Here is an 18,179-nt window from a genome sequence, read left to right on the forward strand (position 1 = left end):
TACAATGTTGATCAAGAAAGAACAACAACAATTATGTTGTCACTACGGAAGGACGGCATGTCGGTGACTAAATGAAGCATTATGCGTGTATGCGTGATGTTTTCTTCCTCAATTTGCAAATGTTGTTCCTGAGTATGTCTGTTCTTTATATTCTTTATGCAAGTCAAACTTAGAAAAACTTAAAAACGACCGTATATCTACAATGAGTGACGTTTTGATTGGCTGCTCTACATCTGATTGAACTTTTCTTTAATGTCTTCATTCTGCTCTTCCTGGAATATGGAATATATTTGTTTGAAAAATATTTGAGAATAAATTTGTTTGTAGTGAGGTTAATATAGCAATTAAGTAGCGGATATCGATAAATTGAAATGTATTTTATGAAGTAACGGTTAAATGTGTTTGTACTCACATGTATGTGGGTGTGATTCTCGCATTTAAATCGCATTTGCTAGCCCAAATTTTAATTAAATTCCTACTCTTTCTCCTTTCATTGCAGGAAAATGTTTATCGGCGGATTAAGTTGGCAAACCAGCCCAGGTAAGTGCAAAAATATAGACACACACACACGTAGTTATGGCAACATTAATAAAATACTATGGAACGAGGGTTGGGAGTAAAGATGCTCTACATACATGACAAGTATATATACTACATACATACCTACACATATACATATGTGCATGTAAACAAAGTGGCGTGTTGCAGTTGCAACGATTCAATGAAATTGCAACAAACAATTTGCTTTTCCAAAATCCAAGTATCATATGGGTGGGTGTGCTGGCATGCAGTGTGTTGAAGGGATTCGCTGCGTCTGTGAGGCGACCCAGCCGCAGCGTAATTCAACGACCCGCGACGACCCAAATCGCTTAATTACGCAAATGCTGCTAAGTAAGCATTGTTGCAAGTAGCTAACTGCAACTGAAACTGCTTTGCAACAACGACCATATGCCTGCGCTTACATACATACATCCAAGCATTCGCGTAACGGTACAAGTACACAGTGAGCCGCTCAAAGCAAACGCTAATAATGATTTTAGTAGAGCATTTTCGTTCGCTTTTGCTGCAAGCACTTGTATGCATGCGTATGTATGCATGCATGTATGTGTGTAACAGTGTGCAAATTAGATGATTTCTCCTACAACAATTAACACAAGCGTCTGAAGTCATGCTCTGTTGTTGTATAGTGTAGTGTCTTCATATTTTATTGTTGCTTTTTCGATAATCTTGATTGCACATTTCCCAGAGTCTTGAAGAGCGTTGCTGCTACATTTGCGTTCAACACGCGGTATCAGCTTCTCTTCAGGTGCTAGTTACGTACACACCTACACATACATATTTACCGAATGTCACGATTTCGACAGTGGTTATCACTGCACAAAATACGAATGTACTTGAGCGTACACGGTGAGAAATTTCGAAATTTGTTTCAACATACACACTTACGAAGTGTGTTAAAAAATAACGGGAATTTTCGTATTTCGAAAAAAATATATAAAGGGTGATCGATTTGGAGGTTCCCTACTTTTTGGTTTAGGAAAAAATACCGAAACTTCAAATTTATTGGGGAAAGAACACAGGCATTCGAAAGAACACAGGCATTAGAATTTCTTTTTTGCAGATTATCTCAAATCTTGGCCGCAGCTTTGAGAGGTCTATGAGTTGCGTCCAATTTTCGATGATTTGTTCGAGCATTTCGACTGGTAACTGGCGAATAACACGCGTAATGTTTTGCTTCAAGACCTGAATCGAAGCGAGATTGTCAGCATAGACTTTAGACATTACATATCCCTACAAGAGAAGACTAACGGTGGGATATCACACGATCTTGGTGGCCAATCGACCGGCCCAAAACGTCAAATTATCTGCTCACCGAAGTATTCTCTCAATAAAAACATTGACTGATGCGATGTCTGGGAATTAGCGCCGTCTTGTTGAAACTAAATGTCGCTGAGAACAAAAGCTTTAATATCAGGCGTCAAATATCCAGTTATCATGGCGCGATAACGGCCGCCATTGACCGCTTGTCTTAACCGGCAACATTTTTGAAGAAATTAACCCATGATTCCACACGACGACCACACAAAATCGTTATTTTTAGGATGAAATGGGAGCTCTTGAATCTCTTCAGGTTGCTTTCTTCCTGAATGGGACACTTTTGCTTGTTTACATACCCATTGATGCAGAAATGGGCCACATCATTGAACAAAATTTGGCTCGAAACCGTCGGATCTTCTTGGAACTTTTTAAGAACCCATAGAGCGAAGTGATCTTGATTGCGAGTGGCTTCAGTTCTTGCACAGGCTGTATTTTGTTCACGTTAAAGGTTAAGATCTCGACGCAAAATCCGCCAAGTCGTTCCATATGTCAGTCTGAGTTGCTGCGAACGGCTCTCCACGACCTTCGTGCACACTCTCAGCTACGACTGCTATATTTTCTTCACTGCCTGCTGGACGTGGTCTATTCGGTCGAATGCTATGCAATTAATGAATTCTGTGTCTCAAGATGGAGTTGCGAATACAAGATTGTAGTACGCTCAGTAGTCCGATTTTGTGGACCATAAGTTGAGCGAAGCGATGAAGCTCAGTTTTGATTGAATTAGTACGTTAATATACAAAATTATCGCATTTGCAGTGATGATAATTCAAGCCAAATCATTGTCGAGATGCCGTTACATACTCACGAAGTCACTGTGTGAACTATGGGCAGAAGGCATCACTGGTACATATTCCATCGAAAATGGCGGCGATCATAATATTACTGTCAATGAAGAACGCCATAGAGCCAGTATTAATGATCTTTTCGTGCTTTAGTTGATGGATGTTGATATGGACGGTCTTTGGTTCCAACAAGACGACGCTATGTGCCATACAGATAACGAAACATTCAATTCATCGAAGGAAAATTTTGGTGAGCGCATTATCTCGCGTCGTGAGGCTTTGGCTTCGTACTAAGACACGATTTAGCACCGCTGTGTTATTTTTTGTGGAGCTATGTGAAGCTGCTTATCTACGCAGCTATGGCTGAGAGGACAGGCGCATTGGCAGATAATATACGGCACGTTATTGCTGACATACGGCCTCAATTGCTGTGAAAAGTGGTCGTAAAATTTTCAGCTGGAATTTATGGAGCCAACCGCAGCGATCACTTGTCCGTAATCAGCTTTAATACACAATGACCTACTCTTATCTTGGTAATTATCTATACTCTTGGCCATAAAATTAAGTTCTATTTTTTCTTGAAAACCACATGTCTAAAAAAACACCCTTTATCACGTGAACTAAATTTCGGAATATGCCTGTAAGCCATAATCAATGAGATTTCTTTCTGGGTCTCGGCACAAACACGCATGCATTTGATGCGTTGTACGCGCATGTTCATGCGATATGGGCATCAATTTGAATTGAATTTGCTTTCGATAGCCTCGTTTTTGGTTGAATTTTGCGCTCGCAGCCAATGACGACGACAAAGGTTTCAATTCATCGAAATACGATTTGAGACGCGAAATTGCCAATGATGCATTTCAGCGCTCTCTTCACACACACGAATAACTGTGAATTGCAAAAATAGCAAAGAATTATATACTTACATATGTATATTGATGTAGTAATGTGTATATATGTATATAAAATTAAAGCAACAACAATAAAAATAGTATGTATATAATGTTACTTGTGTTGTCGGGCAGTTGAGAGATGGCGGCTATGTCGTCTCACCGCTGTGTGCAGTGCTCAATTCGATTTGATACAAAATGAATTAAATTGAATTGTAATTGATAGAAATTCTTGAGATTGCATGTGCGCAGTCAGGCCGAGAACTATGACGCTCCGGCAGCGCGACTAAGAGGTGTCGTAGGGTAAGAGGTAATTTTGCGGCCAGTCACGCATGCGATCGTTGAAATTGGTGGCAACAACGTAAATTAACATATTCATATTACCTGACATGTTTATACTTTAAGAGATGGAATATTAGCATTATTGTGATAACTGGTTCAACGGAAGTTCGCCGCTTAGAGAATAGAGAATTTTCCTATATCAAAGGCAGGTAAGTCGATACTGCTTTTCACACGAGAGTTGGTTGGAGAGAGCTCTTATTTATAAAGTGCACATTTCTGGGTATCGAAGGGCCTTTAACAATATGCGACCGGAGGCGGTGGTTGATACTCTCGAAAAGTTTAAGGTGGAAATAAACCTCAAGTATTTCATATATTGTCTACTTTGCGGCTGAACGGTCGTACCAGAGCACGGTAGTTCAAAGACATACTGAAAGGTTAAGGGGGTACGCCGCAGGCTGGGGTACTTTCCGCATTGTCTTGAATCTTGGTGCTTATCAACCTCTTTAAAGAACTCGAATAACGAAAATGTGTGGGGACAATTTATATTGAGGACGTTCTTCTTATGGTTAAAGTAAAGTTCTAAATACGGTAAATGAGTTAACCGAAGTGTAATTCATCGTGGTATCCAACTAAGCGATTAGAAGCGACGTCGCCCAAATAAAACTAAAATGGGTTTCTTCACTAGGAGGTATAACCGTGAACATTGTCGGCAGGTGTATTGTTACGAAGTGCGCTCTAAGGCTCAGGGTCTTGATATATAAAGGGGTCCGAACAAGGAGATTTCGAAATTCACTTCTCATTTAACTGCGTTCGAGAAAACTTTGATCACTGCATCACGGAGGCTCCTCGCGAAATGGAGAAACGTCGAAGGAGATGTTTTTTTTACGGATTGGCACAAGCTAGTAGAGAAGGTTGGAGGAGGAGTTTTCTGTAAGGAAGTTTCTTCGTCATCAGAATCGCTTGAGTGCCTGGTCAGAATCGCTAATAACTGCAAAGTCGATGAGCTGTCCCGCTCACATATCGGAATGGGATCCAGTTAGATTTCAACTGGCATCTTGCGTTCTAACACTGGATCAATGGACCTCGCATACTCTTAGCATGCGCTGGTTGATGATACGCTCCTATCCGACTGTAAGCTAATTTAGGAACTTTCTCTTCCAATGTCTATATTTTGCAATACTGAGGTTGAAAAATCTCTGCACTTCTACCTTCGGCGCATCAGAAAACATAGCCGAAACTCAATTTAGCCGTCTCAGCAAATTTGTGTTAGGCTCAAGGTCCCTTGTTGATTTGTTAGGATTTTTTCATCTATTATATAGGAATTTTAGACGTTTTAAGCTATCCAAGTGAGATTCCTGTTAGCATTGATCACTTAATCTAACTTAACCATTCCTTTCAGAAATGGAGCCATTTGGTTGCGGTTTAGAAACAATTCATAGATGGAAATGCGGGTCAGAGGCCTGGTATGGCAACCAAACATACAATGCTTAGTTTCTGAGCAATCGAAACGGTGACGGTCGGTCATTTTTGTATACAAGTTATAAATAATAGAAGAGACGATTTTTTACTAAAACATTGCAAACTTGCCTAAAAGGGGCAGTTTAAAAAAACATTAAAAACACTTGACTACAATCAACTATACTTAAGGGGGTATTCTTGTCTAGGATTTTGAAAAAATCGATTTTTTTTGCATATCTTGAAAGTTTAGACTTTAAAAAATATGACCTTGGAAGAATTTTTCAAAATTCGACTTATTTTCGCAGATTCAGCCGATTTTGTGACGTGGCGTCCGTGTTCACTAGAATTGTCTGCTAAACTTTAAGCGCGTTTTTCTCAAAACTGACTTTTTCAGAACGATAGCCACGATTTCTCAGGTTCTACTGGACCGATTTACTTGAAATTTTTATAGAGTCTTCTTTATAGGCTTGTCTATGGTTGGGACTAGCCACATCCCCAAAATTTTATTTTTTATTATTTTTAAAAAATTCGAAATAGTCAGAAAAAGTGATCCAAATAAACTTTTTTGGAAAAATATTTGTGAAAAAATTTGTTTCCCACTTTTCCGTAGTTCCGGCCATTGCGACATTATTCTAGATTAATAATCTTTTTTTTGGTTTCAGATAACTAGGAGGGTTGAAATCGTGGGTAAGGTCACGTGGAAATTTTTTTTGGTTTCAGATAACTAGGAGGGTTGAAATCATGAGTATGGTCACGTGGAAATTTTTAGAGACCCCCCACTTCTTCAGCTCATAATTTTTGAAATTTTTTACTTTTTTTAATTTTTAATTTTTTTCCGTACTCTTCTAAAATTAACAAATAACTAATAAAAAAATGGGTAGTAAAAATATTAGTTGCCTTTTTTTTACGACACTTTAAAAATTACCTGAAATTCATGCTTCTAGACCAGAAAACCCCCTTAAGCTAACAATGTCCTAATTTTATCCTCAAATAACTTCCAAATAAATACTATTCATTCAATAGCTGGGGTTGTGAAATTTCCTGAGTTTTTACCACCTTCTTTTCTATGAGAATTGAACATTGGAAGCAGTTCAAGAAATCACGGACCGACTCATTTACTTTCAGTTCTTTCTACATATTTATGTTAAATTTTGCGAAAGAACAATAATAATATATATTTTTTTATACAATAAATACTGATAAAACAGATACATATGTTTATAAAGGGTTTTTTTAGACGTATAGTTTTCAATAAATCAATTCTTTTTCGAAGCTGGGTCCAATATTTGGTCGTTATAATCGGTTTGGCACCATGCTTACTGTAGTAAACGTACTACGGGGATGACCGGTATTTGATTTTAGGCGATTGTAGCTGGACGTACACTCGGCCTTGTTAATGAATTCGGAAAATTGGCAATGCGATTGTGAAAGAGAAGAATATACCAATGGTTCTGTGATCGACAGTTCTAACTGTGAAATCTACATATTCATCGACGGATCCAAGTGTGTTATAAGGACAGGAGCGGACTTTTTCTGCAGTAATCCATACACAGAAGGTAGCTTAAGGTAGTAAGCTGGTAACTTGGGTTCAAAAACTCTTATTTTTTTTTGCTTATTTTGAAAGTACAATGTCTTGAGAACATACCGTGAAAATTTCAGACAGAAATTCGAAATATTTCGGTAGTTATACCGAGTTTCCTAAAGCGCCTCGGTGCCCTCTCTCTCGGAGTTGTTGAACTTTAAACGCGTTTTTCTCAAAACATTGTTTTTCTGGTCGGTCCGGGTGCTAACTTTTTTTCTACTGAACCGATTGCTTTCAAATTTTAACAGGCTATTCTATACACTTATAGTTCTCGTCGGTACTAACGATACTTTTTTCACCCCTAACTTTTTATTTTACAACCCTTTCTTTGCTAAAATAAAAGGCCTTTTTTTTTAAGTCCGCCATTTTGTTATTTACCCTTGAAATTTAACTTTACCAGTTCCGACCAGAATGACACGTCTACAGATTAAGAATAATCAAGAATATTTGATTTCAGATAACATCAAGAGCCAAAATCTCCCGGGCCTCCCACCTGCATATTTTTTTGAGGTTCCAACTTCGAGTGACAATAATATATTACTATTAAGTATTAAATTTTTCCAAATAATTTTTTTTTTTATATTTTCAATATGTAAATAAAAACACCAGATATTCAAAATAGTTCATTTTTATTTTCCTATAAAAAATCACCCTCCAAAGAAGTCAGTCAGACTACTACCTTAAACTAAATGACGACGATTCAGACTTTTGCGCCGAAATTGTGGGCATAACGGAAGGTGTCAAGTGGGCTTCTGCTCTAACTAGTATGTACATATGGTATACATTCTAGCAGATAGTCAAGTGGCAATTAAGGCTAAGCATAGCGCCAATACTAAGTCTCATGGCATAGGTTAGCAAGCTGACAGTACTTATTCTTAGCAGGTACTTCGGTTAATATCATCTGGGTTCCCGGTAATATAAGAATAGGAGGAAAAGAAAAGGCAGATGAGCTGGCTCGCTCGGAAGCAGCTAGAAACATAATTCCTCGAAGTTGCTCCAGACTATTAAGCTCTTTCAAGGGTTGTTTGAAGCAATGAACCCTAGAAATTGAAAACATTGTGCAGAGGAAGTGTACCGGTATAAACGCCAATATAAACGAGCAAATATGTGCAAAAACTTACGAGTAAACTAATTGTATCTGAATTAATGAAGCGTCTTCAAATACGGATTCGTTGCGAGCTTCGATTCGAGTAATAAAAAGACGTAAAGCCTCAGTGGCGGTATAAAGAAGATTCGAAAATCTACGGAGGGTTAACTAATAAACGGCGAACGAGAGACTCGAATATCTCATTCTCGCTTTTGCATATATTTGCATGTGTTTTTGTATTCTTTTTTTTGGTTTGTATGTGCGCCTCGGTAGATATATGCGCACACATACATATGAGCACGCTTTGTAGTTCATTTTTGAATTTGTAAATTTGATTTGACTAGGCTCCGCCCATTGTAGAGCGGCTAGCTGCTAGCTATTGTTCCGCTAATTTGTTGTTGTATGTATTTATTAGTGAATTTGCCTTCAATGATGACTGTTGGCCGTTGGCCGCCAATGTTGACGTATAGAACGAAACCCCTTCGTAGCGGCCCACCACAATTATACGTGTGCCAGCTAACCCCCGCGCGCCACTGTTGCTGGCTCGGCATACTCTTTCTGTACGAGTACGACATTTGTTTATTTGTACCTGTGCCAAAAATGCCATCTTTCGAATGACTTTTTCAAAAGCGCCCAAGTGAGCTACTTCATCGCTTCGCTGCGACGGTTTCACGCCTCTTTTTGTCTTTCGGACTGTGTCTGTTCATTCGCTCGCTGACGTTTTCGTTACTGTCTCAAATTTTGTATACTTTCAATATTATACATAAATGCATACTCACATACATATGTACATATGCATGTATGTAAATGTATATGTAAGCACTGAAGCCTTTATTCATATTGGCGGCACTATTCATATTGCACCCTACGGCGAAACCCCGAGGAAATAAACCCGATTTCGAATTTGGAACGAATGTCGTTTGGGCGAAGCAAAAACACTGTGCCACCATTACTATAGAGGTTGATTACTTTATCATAAAATTAAATTGCGCAGATAAGTTGTTAAGCGAATCTTCGAAGGTGTTTAATTGCCCATTTGTTGTAAAATTGCTGTTTTAGTGCCAAAAATAGAAGATGAGTAAACTAAGCATAAGTGAGAATGATAGTGAAATTCAAAGGAAATAAGAAACCATTTAGTAACTCTCTTGCCGAATGCGATGCATCCGCTTTTCCGCAAGTTATTCGTCTTTAGGATTTGTTGTCAGAAATGAAAGGCGATCCGATGTCTTCTTGCGTTCTGACGTTAGACTTTTATGCCTCCAGAGAGCTCAGCGAGCGCTGTTCATCAACCAGGACTTATGCGACTGTGTAATTCTTGGTCCAGAGTGAACCGTAAGAGCTCCTCCGTACAACTGGCTCTTAGCAAAATTAATTTCGCCGTAGTGCCAGGTGTTCTGACTAGACCCTGTTTGATAGGTTCACACACAGTGCGGCTAAATATATTGTCGGACGTTCTTTGCAAAGCTGAATGGAGGATGGCGGGGTGGAATCTTCTTTTCACTTTCTCTTCATTTGCCCGGCTTTTGCCAGACTGAGAATGAATATAAATCGTCTAAATAAACATTTAGTAAGCTCAAAACTCTTATTAACTTTTAAAATGTTCTCCGCCCCTTTTTATACCTTTGCAACATGTTGCTACAGAGTATAATAGTTTCGTTCACCGAACGACTGCTTGTACCACCTAAAACTAACCGAGATATATAGTTGGAAAGGATGACGAGATGAGTTGAAAAAGGTTGTACAAGTATGTCTGACTGCCCGTGCAAGCTCTAACTTGATATCTTGATGAACTTGGTACACATGTTTTTTAACACCGTACAAAGTTCGATAGGCGAAATCGTACTATTACCACGCCCACAAAGCGTCATGCATCGAAATCTAATTAAGCTCCAGATACAGAACTGTTAGCCTTTAACAAGTGGGCGGAGTTATAATCCGATTTCAACAACTTTTACACTTTCTGTCTCCTATTTATTGTACATACATATCTCCCACTCTCCATATAACGATTATATTCAATTTTACTAAAAGTGCGATTTACTGAGTTAAAAGAAAGCGTCTAAAGCGCTAAATTTTTCATCTGAGATGATGCAATAGCTCTATAGCTCCGGTATCAAAATTTGATAATGGGCGTCGCACTGTCCATATTAAGGGGGTATTCTGGTCTAGAAGCATGAATTTCAGGTAATTTTTTAAGTGTCGTAAAAAAAAGGCAATTAATATTTTTACTAATCCATTTTTTATCGGTTATTTGTTAATTTTAGAAGAGTACAGAAAAAAATTAAAAACTAAAAAAGTAAAAAATTTCAAAAATTATGAGCTGACGAAGTGGGGGGGTATCTAAAAATTTCCACGTGACCATACCCATGATTTCAACCCTCCTAGTTATCTGAAATCAAAAAAAAAAAAAGATTATTAATCTAGAATAATGTCGCAATGGCCGGAACTACGGAAAAGTGGAAAAAAATTATTTTCATAAAATGGCGACTGCCTGAAAAAAAGTTTTTTTTGGATCACTTTTTCCGACTATTTCGAATTTTTTAAAAATAATAAAAATAAAAATTTGGGGATGTGGCTAGTCCCAACCATAGACAAACCTATAAAGAAGACTCTATAAAAATTTCAAGTAAATTGGTCCTGTAGAACCTGAGAAATCATGGGTATCGTTCCGAAATGGTCAGTTTTAAGAAAAACGCGTTTAAAGTTTCGCGTAAAGTCTTTTTTCGATTAGTTCCGGCCGAACCAGTTTGGATGCCTATATCTCCGAAAAGAATTTGAATTTTGAAAAATCCTCTTGTACGCATATTTTTGAATAGTTAAACTTTGAAAATATAGAAAAAAATTCGATTTTCTTAAATTTCTAGATCAGAATACCTCCTCAAGGTGAAACCATATATCGAGATTTGCCCGATCAATTATTGTTGTTATTAAAATCACGCCTTCCTTTCATAAGACTCAATTTAAAATTCCATTTGATTTTTTCACTTTCCAGTAAACAAATTATGCACCAATGAAGGTATTAAGACGAATAGTGCCACTTGATGACCAAAAATTGCCACTAAACTACCCACTACTTCCCAGATACCGAATATGTGGACACCAGTTTCTATTGCCGACTTTTGAGCTTTATTATTGATATTTGGAAAACTTCTTTCCTGATAATATTCTGTGAAATACGATTACAATCGGTTCAATACCTTCCCTAGCCTCCATATACCTAGCTTTTCGAACTTTCAGTTGACTACATGCGCCTCATATATCGGTCAATATGTGAGTTATTTTTGTCATACCGAAAGATATGCGTTTCCTGTATCTTTATCAATAAAATGGATAAAATCGGGTGGAAACCTCCTCTAGCACCCATATAATTATTATTATTAGGATTTTCAAACATACGGTTGGCTTTATTCCTTATATATTAACCTTATATTAACTTCATTAAGTTCAGGGAACATCCTCATTCCCTTAATAATGTGTGGTAAAGCCAAAAATAAATAAAATCCGGTTGGCTTTACATACATATATACCGTATATATATAAAAACAAGTAAGGAAGGGTTAAGTTCGGGTGTCACCGAACATTTTATACTCTCGCACGATAAAGTGATAATCGAGATTTCATTATCAGTCATTTACATATTTTTCAAATACCGTATTTGTGTAAAGTTTTATTCCGCTATCATCATTGGTTCCTAATGTACATATGTATATATTATACAGAGAAGGCATCAGATGGAATTCAAAATAGCGTTATATTGGAAGAATGCGTGGTTGTGAACCAATTTCACCCATATTTTGTACATATCATCAGGGTGTTAAGAAAATATTATATACCGAATTTCATTGAAATCGGTCTAGTAGTTCCCGAGATATGGTTTTTGGTCCATAAGTGGGCGACGCCACACCCATTTTCAATTTTTAAAAAAAGCCTGGGTGCATCTTCCTTCTGCCATTTCTTCCGTCAAATCTAGTGTTTCTGACGTTTTTGTTCGTCGGTTAACGCACTTTTAGTGATTTTGTGTTTGTGTGTTGTCTTTGTCTGGGAGGTGGGCGTGGATATTATCCGATTTCTTCCATTTTTGAACTGTATATGGAAATGCCTGAAGGAAACGACTCTATAGAGTTTGGTTGACATAGCTATAGTAGTTTCCGAGATATGTACAAAAAACTTAGTAGGGGGCGGGGCCACGCCCACTTTTCCAAAAAAATTACGTCCAAATATGCACCTCCCTAATGCGATCCTTTGTGCCAAATTTCACTTTAATATCTTTATATATGGTTTAGTTATGACACTTTATAGGAAATACGTGTACCAAGTTTCATCATGATATCTCAATTTTTACTCAAGTTACAGCTTGCACGGACGGACGGACGGACAGACAGACATCCGGATTTCAACTCTACTCGTCACCCTGATCACTTTGGTATATATAACCCTATATCTGACTCTTTTAGTTTTAGGACTTACAAACAACCGTTATGTGAACAAAACTATAATACTCTCCTTAGCAACTTTGTTGCGAGAGTATAAAAACAGAAACTTAAAATTGAATTGGGAATATTTATTAACATTCGAAATAACAGTCTTTGGCATTTATTTTTGGAAAATTATCTCTTTCAAATGTTGGCTGCAGCTACGTCTCAGATGGTTCATCTGTTGAGTCCAATTTTCGATAACTTGTTCGAGCATTTCGACTGGTAACTGTCGAAATAGGCCTCATGGCTGAACAAAATTTGGCTGGAAAACGTCGGATTTTCTTCCAATTTTTCAAGGGCCTATATTGCGAAGCGATGTCTCTTGGAAAGGTGGAGTAGATTCAATTCTTGCACAAGCTTTATTTTGTACTCTAAAATGCGCCAAGTCGTTCCATACGTCACCGAATCGAAATCTGCTGCACTTTCTTCATTGTGTGCTGGACGTGGTCTATACGTTCAAATATTATGCAATAATGAATACTGGATCTCAAGATGGGTGCTGGTGTTGCAAATATTACGCTCAGTAGGCCGATTATGTTGTCCGTAAGTTGAGCGAAGCCCTCGAAACACTTTCTTTACAGAACGTGAAGTTTCGTAATAAAGTTGAACGATTTGTAAACATTGTTTAGACGTAAGTCTTTCCATGATGAAATGTCAAAAAACACTGAACAAAAATAACATAACAGCTTGATACGACTAACACGCGATCTGTCGAAAAAAGGGTATTGAAACAGTACCTCTACCTGGATCACCCGTTATGTTTAGTTTTGCCGCAAGAATTTTGAAATTCTAAAAATTATTTAATTCACTTTGCTGATCAGTATTGACCAGCAATTTTCTTCTACACGAAAAATCATCCTCGTTTGACTGGTGATTCATCGCTGAGTGTCTAAGTGCTGGTTGCACTGCTATAAAAGGCAACTAAATACGTGTCAATCACTAAATCTTGGCGTTGCATGCATAACTACTGTCACACAACTACTTTCAATATACTTTTGGACCACATTGCAGAAACGATAAGCATGTGCACAAAGGCAAAAAAAAAAAAATTGCTACGAAACTAGAATCCCTAAGGCGGCTACTTAAACGCCACAAGCGGCTTATATGTCTCATGTGGAAATTCAATTGAAGCGTATGTCATGCCATATAAATTCTATCGTACATCAGATTCCAAACATCAGAGGAACGAGTTCAGTTCCGGCAGGGTGCTGAGTCTGCATGTGTGCAGCAGGGGTTTGGCACTGTTTCCTACAATTAGTGGTTAATAAGTCATTTGATTTTTTTGCTTTCTCTTTTCTAACCTTTCTTAAGTTGCTATCAACACGCTTTCAGAAGAGCGTCGTCAGAGCTTTACTTACAGACATACATACCTACGCGATACTTGCCATGCCTCGGCAATGCTGCTGATGATGATGGGGACAACAAGATTTAGGCTGTTCGCACATCCTACTTTGTATCTGACTTCTCGCACGTATGTACGCTGAAGTAGTTGCCGAGAACTGTGTCGAAACAGTGTGCCGCAATGCTTTGCTACTATTCCATCATGCGCCTCTGCTGATCGCTGACAACCAAATCTAACTAACTGCATATTTTCATAGTTGGTTCGTGAATTGTTTGGCGGCGGTGGTTGCCTGCTTGCCACGCCGCATAACTACAACACGAAGTGTTGACTCTGTGCTGTTGGCTTTTGCTAGCGACTGCGTCAGCACTTTTCGAGTGCGATCCGCTGTGCATGACTAGCTACTCGGTATATACATATGTACGTACGTATGTATGCTTGTAATGAGCGCAACGTCAACCACAGTAGAGGTCCGTACCCATCAGCTGGTAACCATTGACTGCAGTCTGGCCATGCTTGAATGCCGATTACTTGACAAATCTAACGCCAGGATATATAAAAGTGACACTCGAGCTGAACAACTTATGGGTGTCTTTGCAGCTTGCCACAACCGATTGACGTCTTTGAGCGTCGGCTCAGTGCTTTTGTGACGGCAAGGACGGTTGTAGTGCTAGCAAACGGCAGTTGGCACGCCTTCTTGTCGGTGCAGAGATCTCTGCAGGCTGAGTAAGGCATTTCCGCTTTGCGGTATACCCCCCGCGTTCGAGGCTAAATGCGGTTAAATGGTATTCAGAGCTCTTATATTGCTAACCACTCAACGGTTTGGGACGACTGCCTGTCAGTCTGCGCTTATAATCTCTAATTTTAATATTTAATCGAACGCGCTTAGTGTGGCTTGCTAAATTAGGAAGTACCTTGATGCAATTATGTGTAGTTGGGTGTGTAATTACTGACATATAATTATGTATGCGCAACCTTTATCGCCAACATAGTTATGTTCACATTAATGGCAGTATATGTACTATATATTCTATAAAAGCAGTAGGAAGTTTAACATTTAAATTATTGTCCCGATTTTATCCATTTTAGGCACAAGAACATATTAGAACGAGATGATCCATGCATTACTTTAAGATACCTCATAAATTAACCGATTTAAATGGTTGAAGTCAAAAGGAAGTTCGACAGTTATTCGACTGGGTATATGGGTCTAGAGAAAGTATTGCACCGATTTTATCAATTTTTGGTACCGCATTCAATTACTTCTCGAAAAAGATGCTGTCCAACTTTTTTTTGACGAATGTAAGCTTAAGGTCCACATATTCGGTATGTTGGGACTTGAAAAGATATAGTCCGATTTCGCCTATTTTTATACCTGAGACACTATGTGATTCTCAGGTGCAGGACTTAACCCAAAGGTGCGCAGTGCCACGCTCATTCTCCAATTTTGTGAAGGTGGCTTGTGGAGCCCTTTTTGATCATCTCGTGTGTAAAATATATTTATAGGTTTTCGCTTAATACCATTTCGTAGGCGTGGCATTAGTTCGATTATGCCCAATGGTAATACCAACCTCCCTTGAGTGCCATGGGGCATTAATATATCTTAATTTTTAATCGCTTGCATGGACAAATGGGCGTACAGACAGTGATTGGAAATTCAACTCGCCCTGTGTCATCTTCTTCTTCTTCTTCCCTGTCGTAGACACGGCTAACGCGGTTATAGACGAGTTAACAACAACGCGCCAGTCGTTTATTATATTCGTTTTTTGGCGCCAGTCCGAGATAACAAGTGTAGCCAGGTCCTTCTCTACCTGATCTATCCAACGGAGTGGAGGTCTTCCCAATCCACTGCTGGGTACTGAATCGAAAACCTTCAAAGCTGGAATTTTCTCTTCCATCCGAACAACATGACCTAGCTAGCGCAACTGCTGTCTCTTGATTCGCTGAGTCGTTCTATCGAACGCGGTACTCGCCGTTGCCAATACGCAAAGAACCATAAATCTTCCGCAAAAGTTTTCTCTCGAACACTCCTAAGGTCGACTCATCAGATGACGTGTTTGACCATGCCTCCGCACCATACAGCAGGATGGGAATGACGCGGTTTGTAGAGTTTGGTCTTTCTTGGTCGGGAAAGGATTTTACTTTTTAATTGCTCATTCAGTCCAAAGTACCAACTGTTGACAAGAGTGATTCTGCGTTGAATTTCATGGCTGATATTGTTGTTGGTGTTGATGCCAGCTCCAAGATAGACGAAGTTATCTACGACTTGTGTCATCCTGATAAATTATGTATTCGTATATACTCAAAAACGATACCTATTGCAGTGTCAAATAACGTGTGATCAAATGTGTTGCCTTGCTAATGCGGAACATGTGCGAAAGAGATGCTCCATTGTTTCCTCGGTACCTTGCTCTTGACATTTTATCCTGTCTTTTCGATATGTCCGCCGAATTTTGTAGGCGTGTGCCTCCACCAGACTGTGACCAGTAAGTAGCGTATACTTCCGATCTACCCCTTTGCATATGACTTTTTCAGTTTGGTTTTTTGTTCCATTGCGTTTTTTTCCTGCCATGCCATGCTCAGAACGTCGTATAGACAATGCATGGACCTAACAATGTTGATCATATTTTTGGTCGACAGTCGTACATCATTCTTGGCAATCTCGTCCACTCTCTCATTCATCTCGGTGACTTTGTGACCTGGCACCTACTATAAGTGCAGACGCTTGGTTCAGGCGACACTCCTCACCGCTGTCCTACTTACCAAGACAATTCTGGCTGATATGCGAAAAAGATTATGACCTCGATGGCTGCTTGGCTGTCTACACAAATGTAGCTGATTCATTAGAGTTTAGCTCCGCGACTTTTCTAATAGCAAAGACCGCTTCTTGAAATATACTGTGGTGGTCCGGCAATATAAAAAACTGCCTTATGCCTAACACCGGACAGTAAACCAACTCCGTCATTACTCTATTATTTTACTTTATCTTTTACAATATCATTCAAAAATGCATGCTTGAATCTGTGATTCAGAAATGTGGAGATGACGAAAAGGGATTATTTTCAAGACGTCCAAGCTTCTTGCTTACATATTTCGTTCTTTATAACTTGAATGAAGGTAATGTTATTAGCGGTGTCGCTTTAGGGATATTGTCTAATGTCATCAATACACTTCTTCAATATGTTAATAATAAAAATCAGAGTGCTAGAGCTGATATAAGGACCCCCAGTGATACACAGTACTTTATAGTTTTCCATTCTTCGAATAATATATTGGGAATACTATTATTATTAGTATAAACATCTTACGATTTGATATGTGCTATTTCATCTCGTCGTATAGAAAGTAGGTAGATTTCGTTCTGGCCTTTATTGGCCATGATTGGCGATATTCTTACTCCAAAAATGTATTGGTACTCTTTGAGCAGTACAGTCTACGTCGTGAAAATATCACTGCACGCATTTCGTCTTCTTTAAAATGAACGTTTCTCAAATAAGATAACAGCAACAGCATGACCTGAGGTATTGAATTTCAGAAAACTCGAAAAATTTGACACAACTCAAACTGCAGTATATAGTATGTATGTATTTGACAGGTACGAAAATAGAAGCGAACATCGTTCGTGTCGCTACTCACAAAATGAATTTCAGAAAAGCATATTTTCAATATTTGCTTATTAAAATAGAATAGTGTTTTGTCTAAATATTATTTATCTGTAGTAAGAGTACTCTCGTGTGGCGACGTTGCGGCAATAGAGGATATCTCATCGTTTTTCGAAAGAAAAATTGAAGCTGCAAGGGAGTCGTTGAAAACAATTCCGCGTAAGGAAACCCTTTTTTTCACCTGTTCTTCCATCAGTGATCTGGTTTTTAGTTCGCTGAACTACAAGTATACATATCTGCTTCGGCATAAATTTATTTCAACTCATCGAGTTCATTATATATCTTTCTAAAGTCAACATGGACATATGGATCCATATCTATAATTTCTACATCGAGTTTGTAAATTGTTTTCACATCAGAGTGGTAGAATCAATATTTTGATTATACGGGATCTGGGGGTGCTTTCGATATCTATTTTATTTCTGACCAAATCGCTTTAGGGTGCGCGCAGAGAGAATGCACAAAGCCGAGCCTATCGTAAATGGGAAAACGGGCTAAGCTCCATCGTAAGCGCCCACCCTGCGGGAACCCTTAAGCATAATGTAATTTCCTTAGATAACTGATTTAGATATTGCCTCCATTTTCTAAACTCTAAGTTGTCAAGCGTTAGAGAGTAGCGAATCGAACGAACTATGCCAGCTTTTCAAGCAGACTGTTAAATTTTTACGAAGACATATAAAATAAGTAAAAAAGGATATCATCTCTGACGTATAACGAAACATTTTATACACTTGCAACTTG

The 18,179-nt window shown here is 38.5% G+C and overlaps 1 protein-coding gene across 9 annotated transcripts in view; it reads left to right on the top strand.

Annotated features, from left to right (window-relative positions):
* The window catches only part of LOC120779091 (RNA-binding protein Musashi homolog Rbp6), a 463,019-nt gene that overhangs the window by 36,774 nt on the left and 408,066 nt on the right, over positions 1–18,179 (top strand). For all 9 annotated transcript variants that reach the window (XR_005705606.1, XM_040111247.1, XM_040111248.1 and 6 more), the window contains one exon: positions 500–540. Coding sequence is in view for 8 of the 9 variants with exons in the window: in XM_040111247.1 (XP_039967181.1) it covers positions 500–540 (41 nt within the window). In the remaining variant the exon portion in view is untranslated. The remainder of the gene's footprint in view (positions 1–499; positions 541–18,179) is intronic.

This window comes from Bactrocera tryoni, chromosome 5, assembly GCF_016617805.1.
Source record: "Bactrocera tryoni isolate S06 chromosome 5, CSIRO_BtryS06_freeze2, whole genome shotgun sequence".
Classification (NCBI taxonomy): Eukaryota; Metazoa; Arthropoda; class Insecta; order Diptera; family Tephritidae; genus Bactrocera; species Bactrocera tryoni.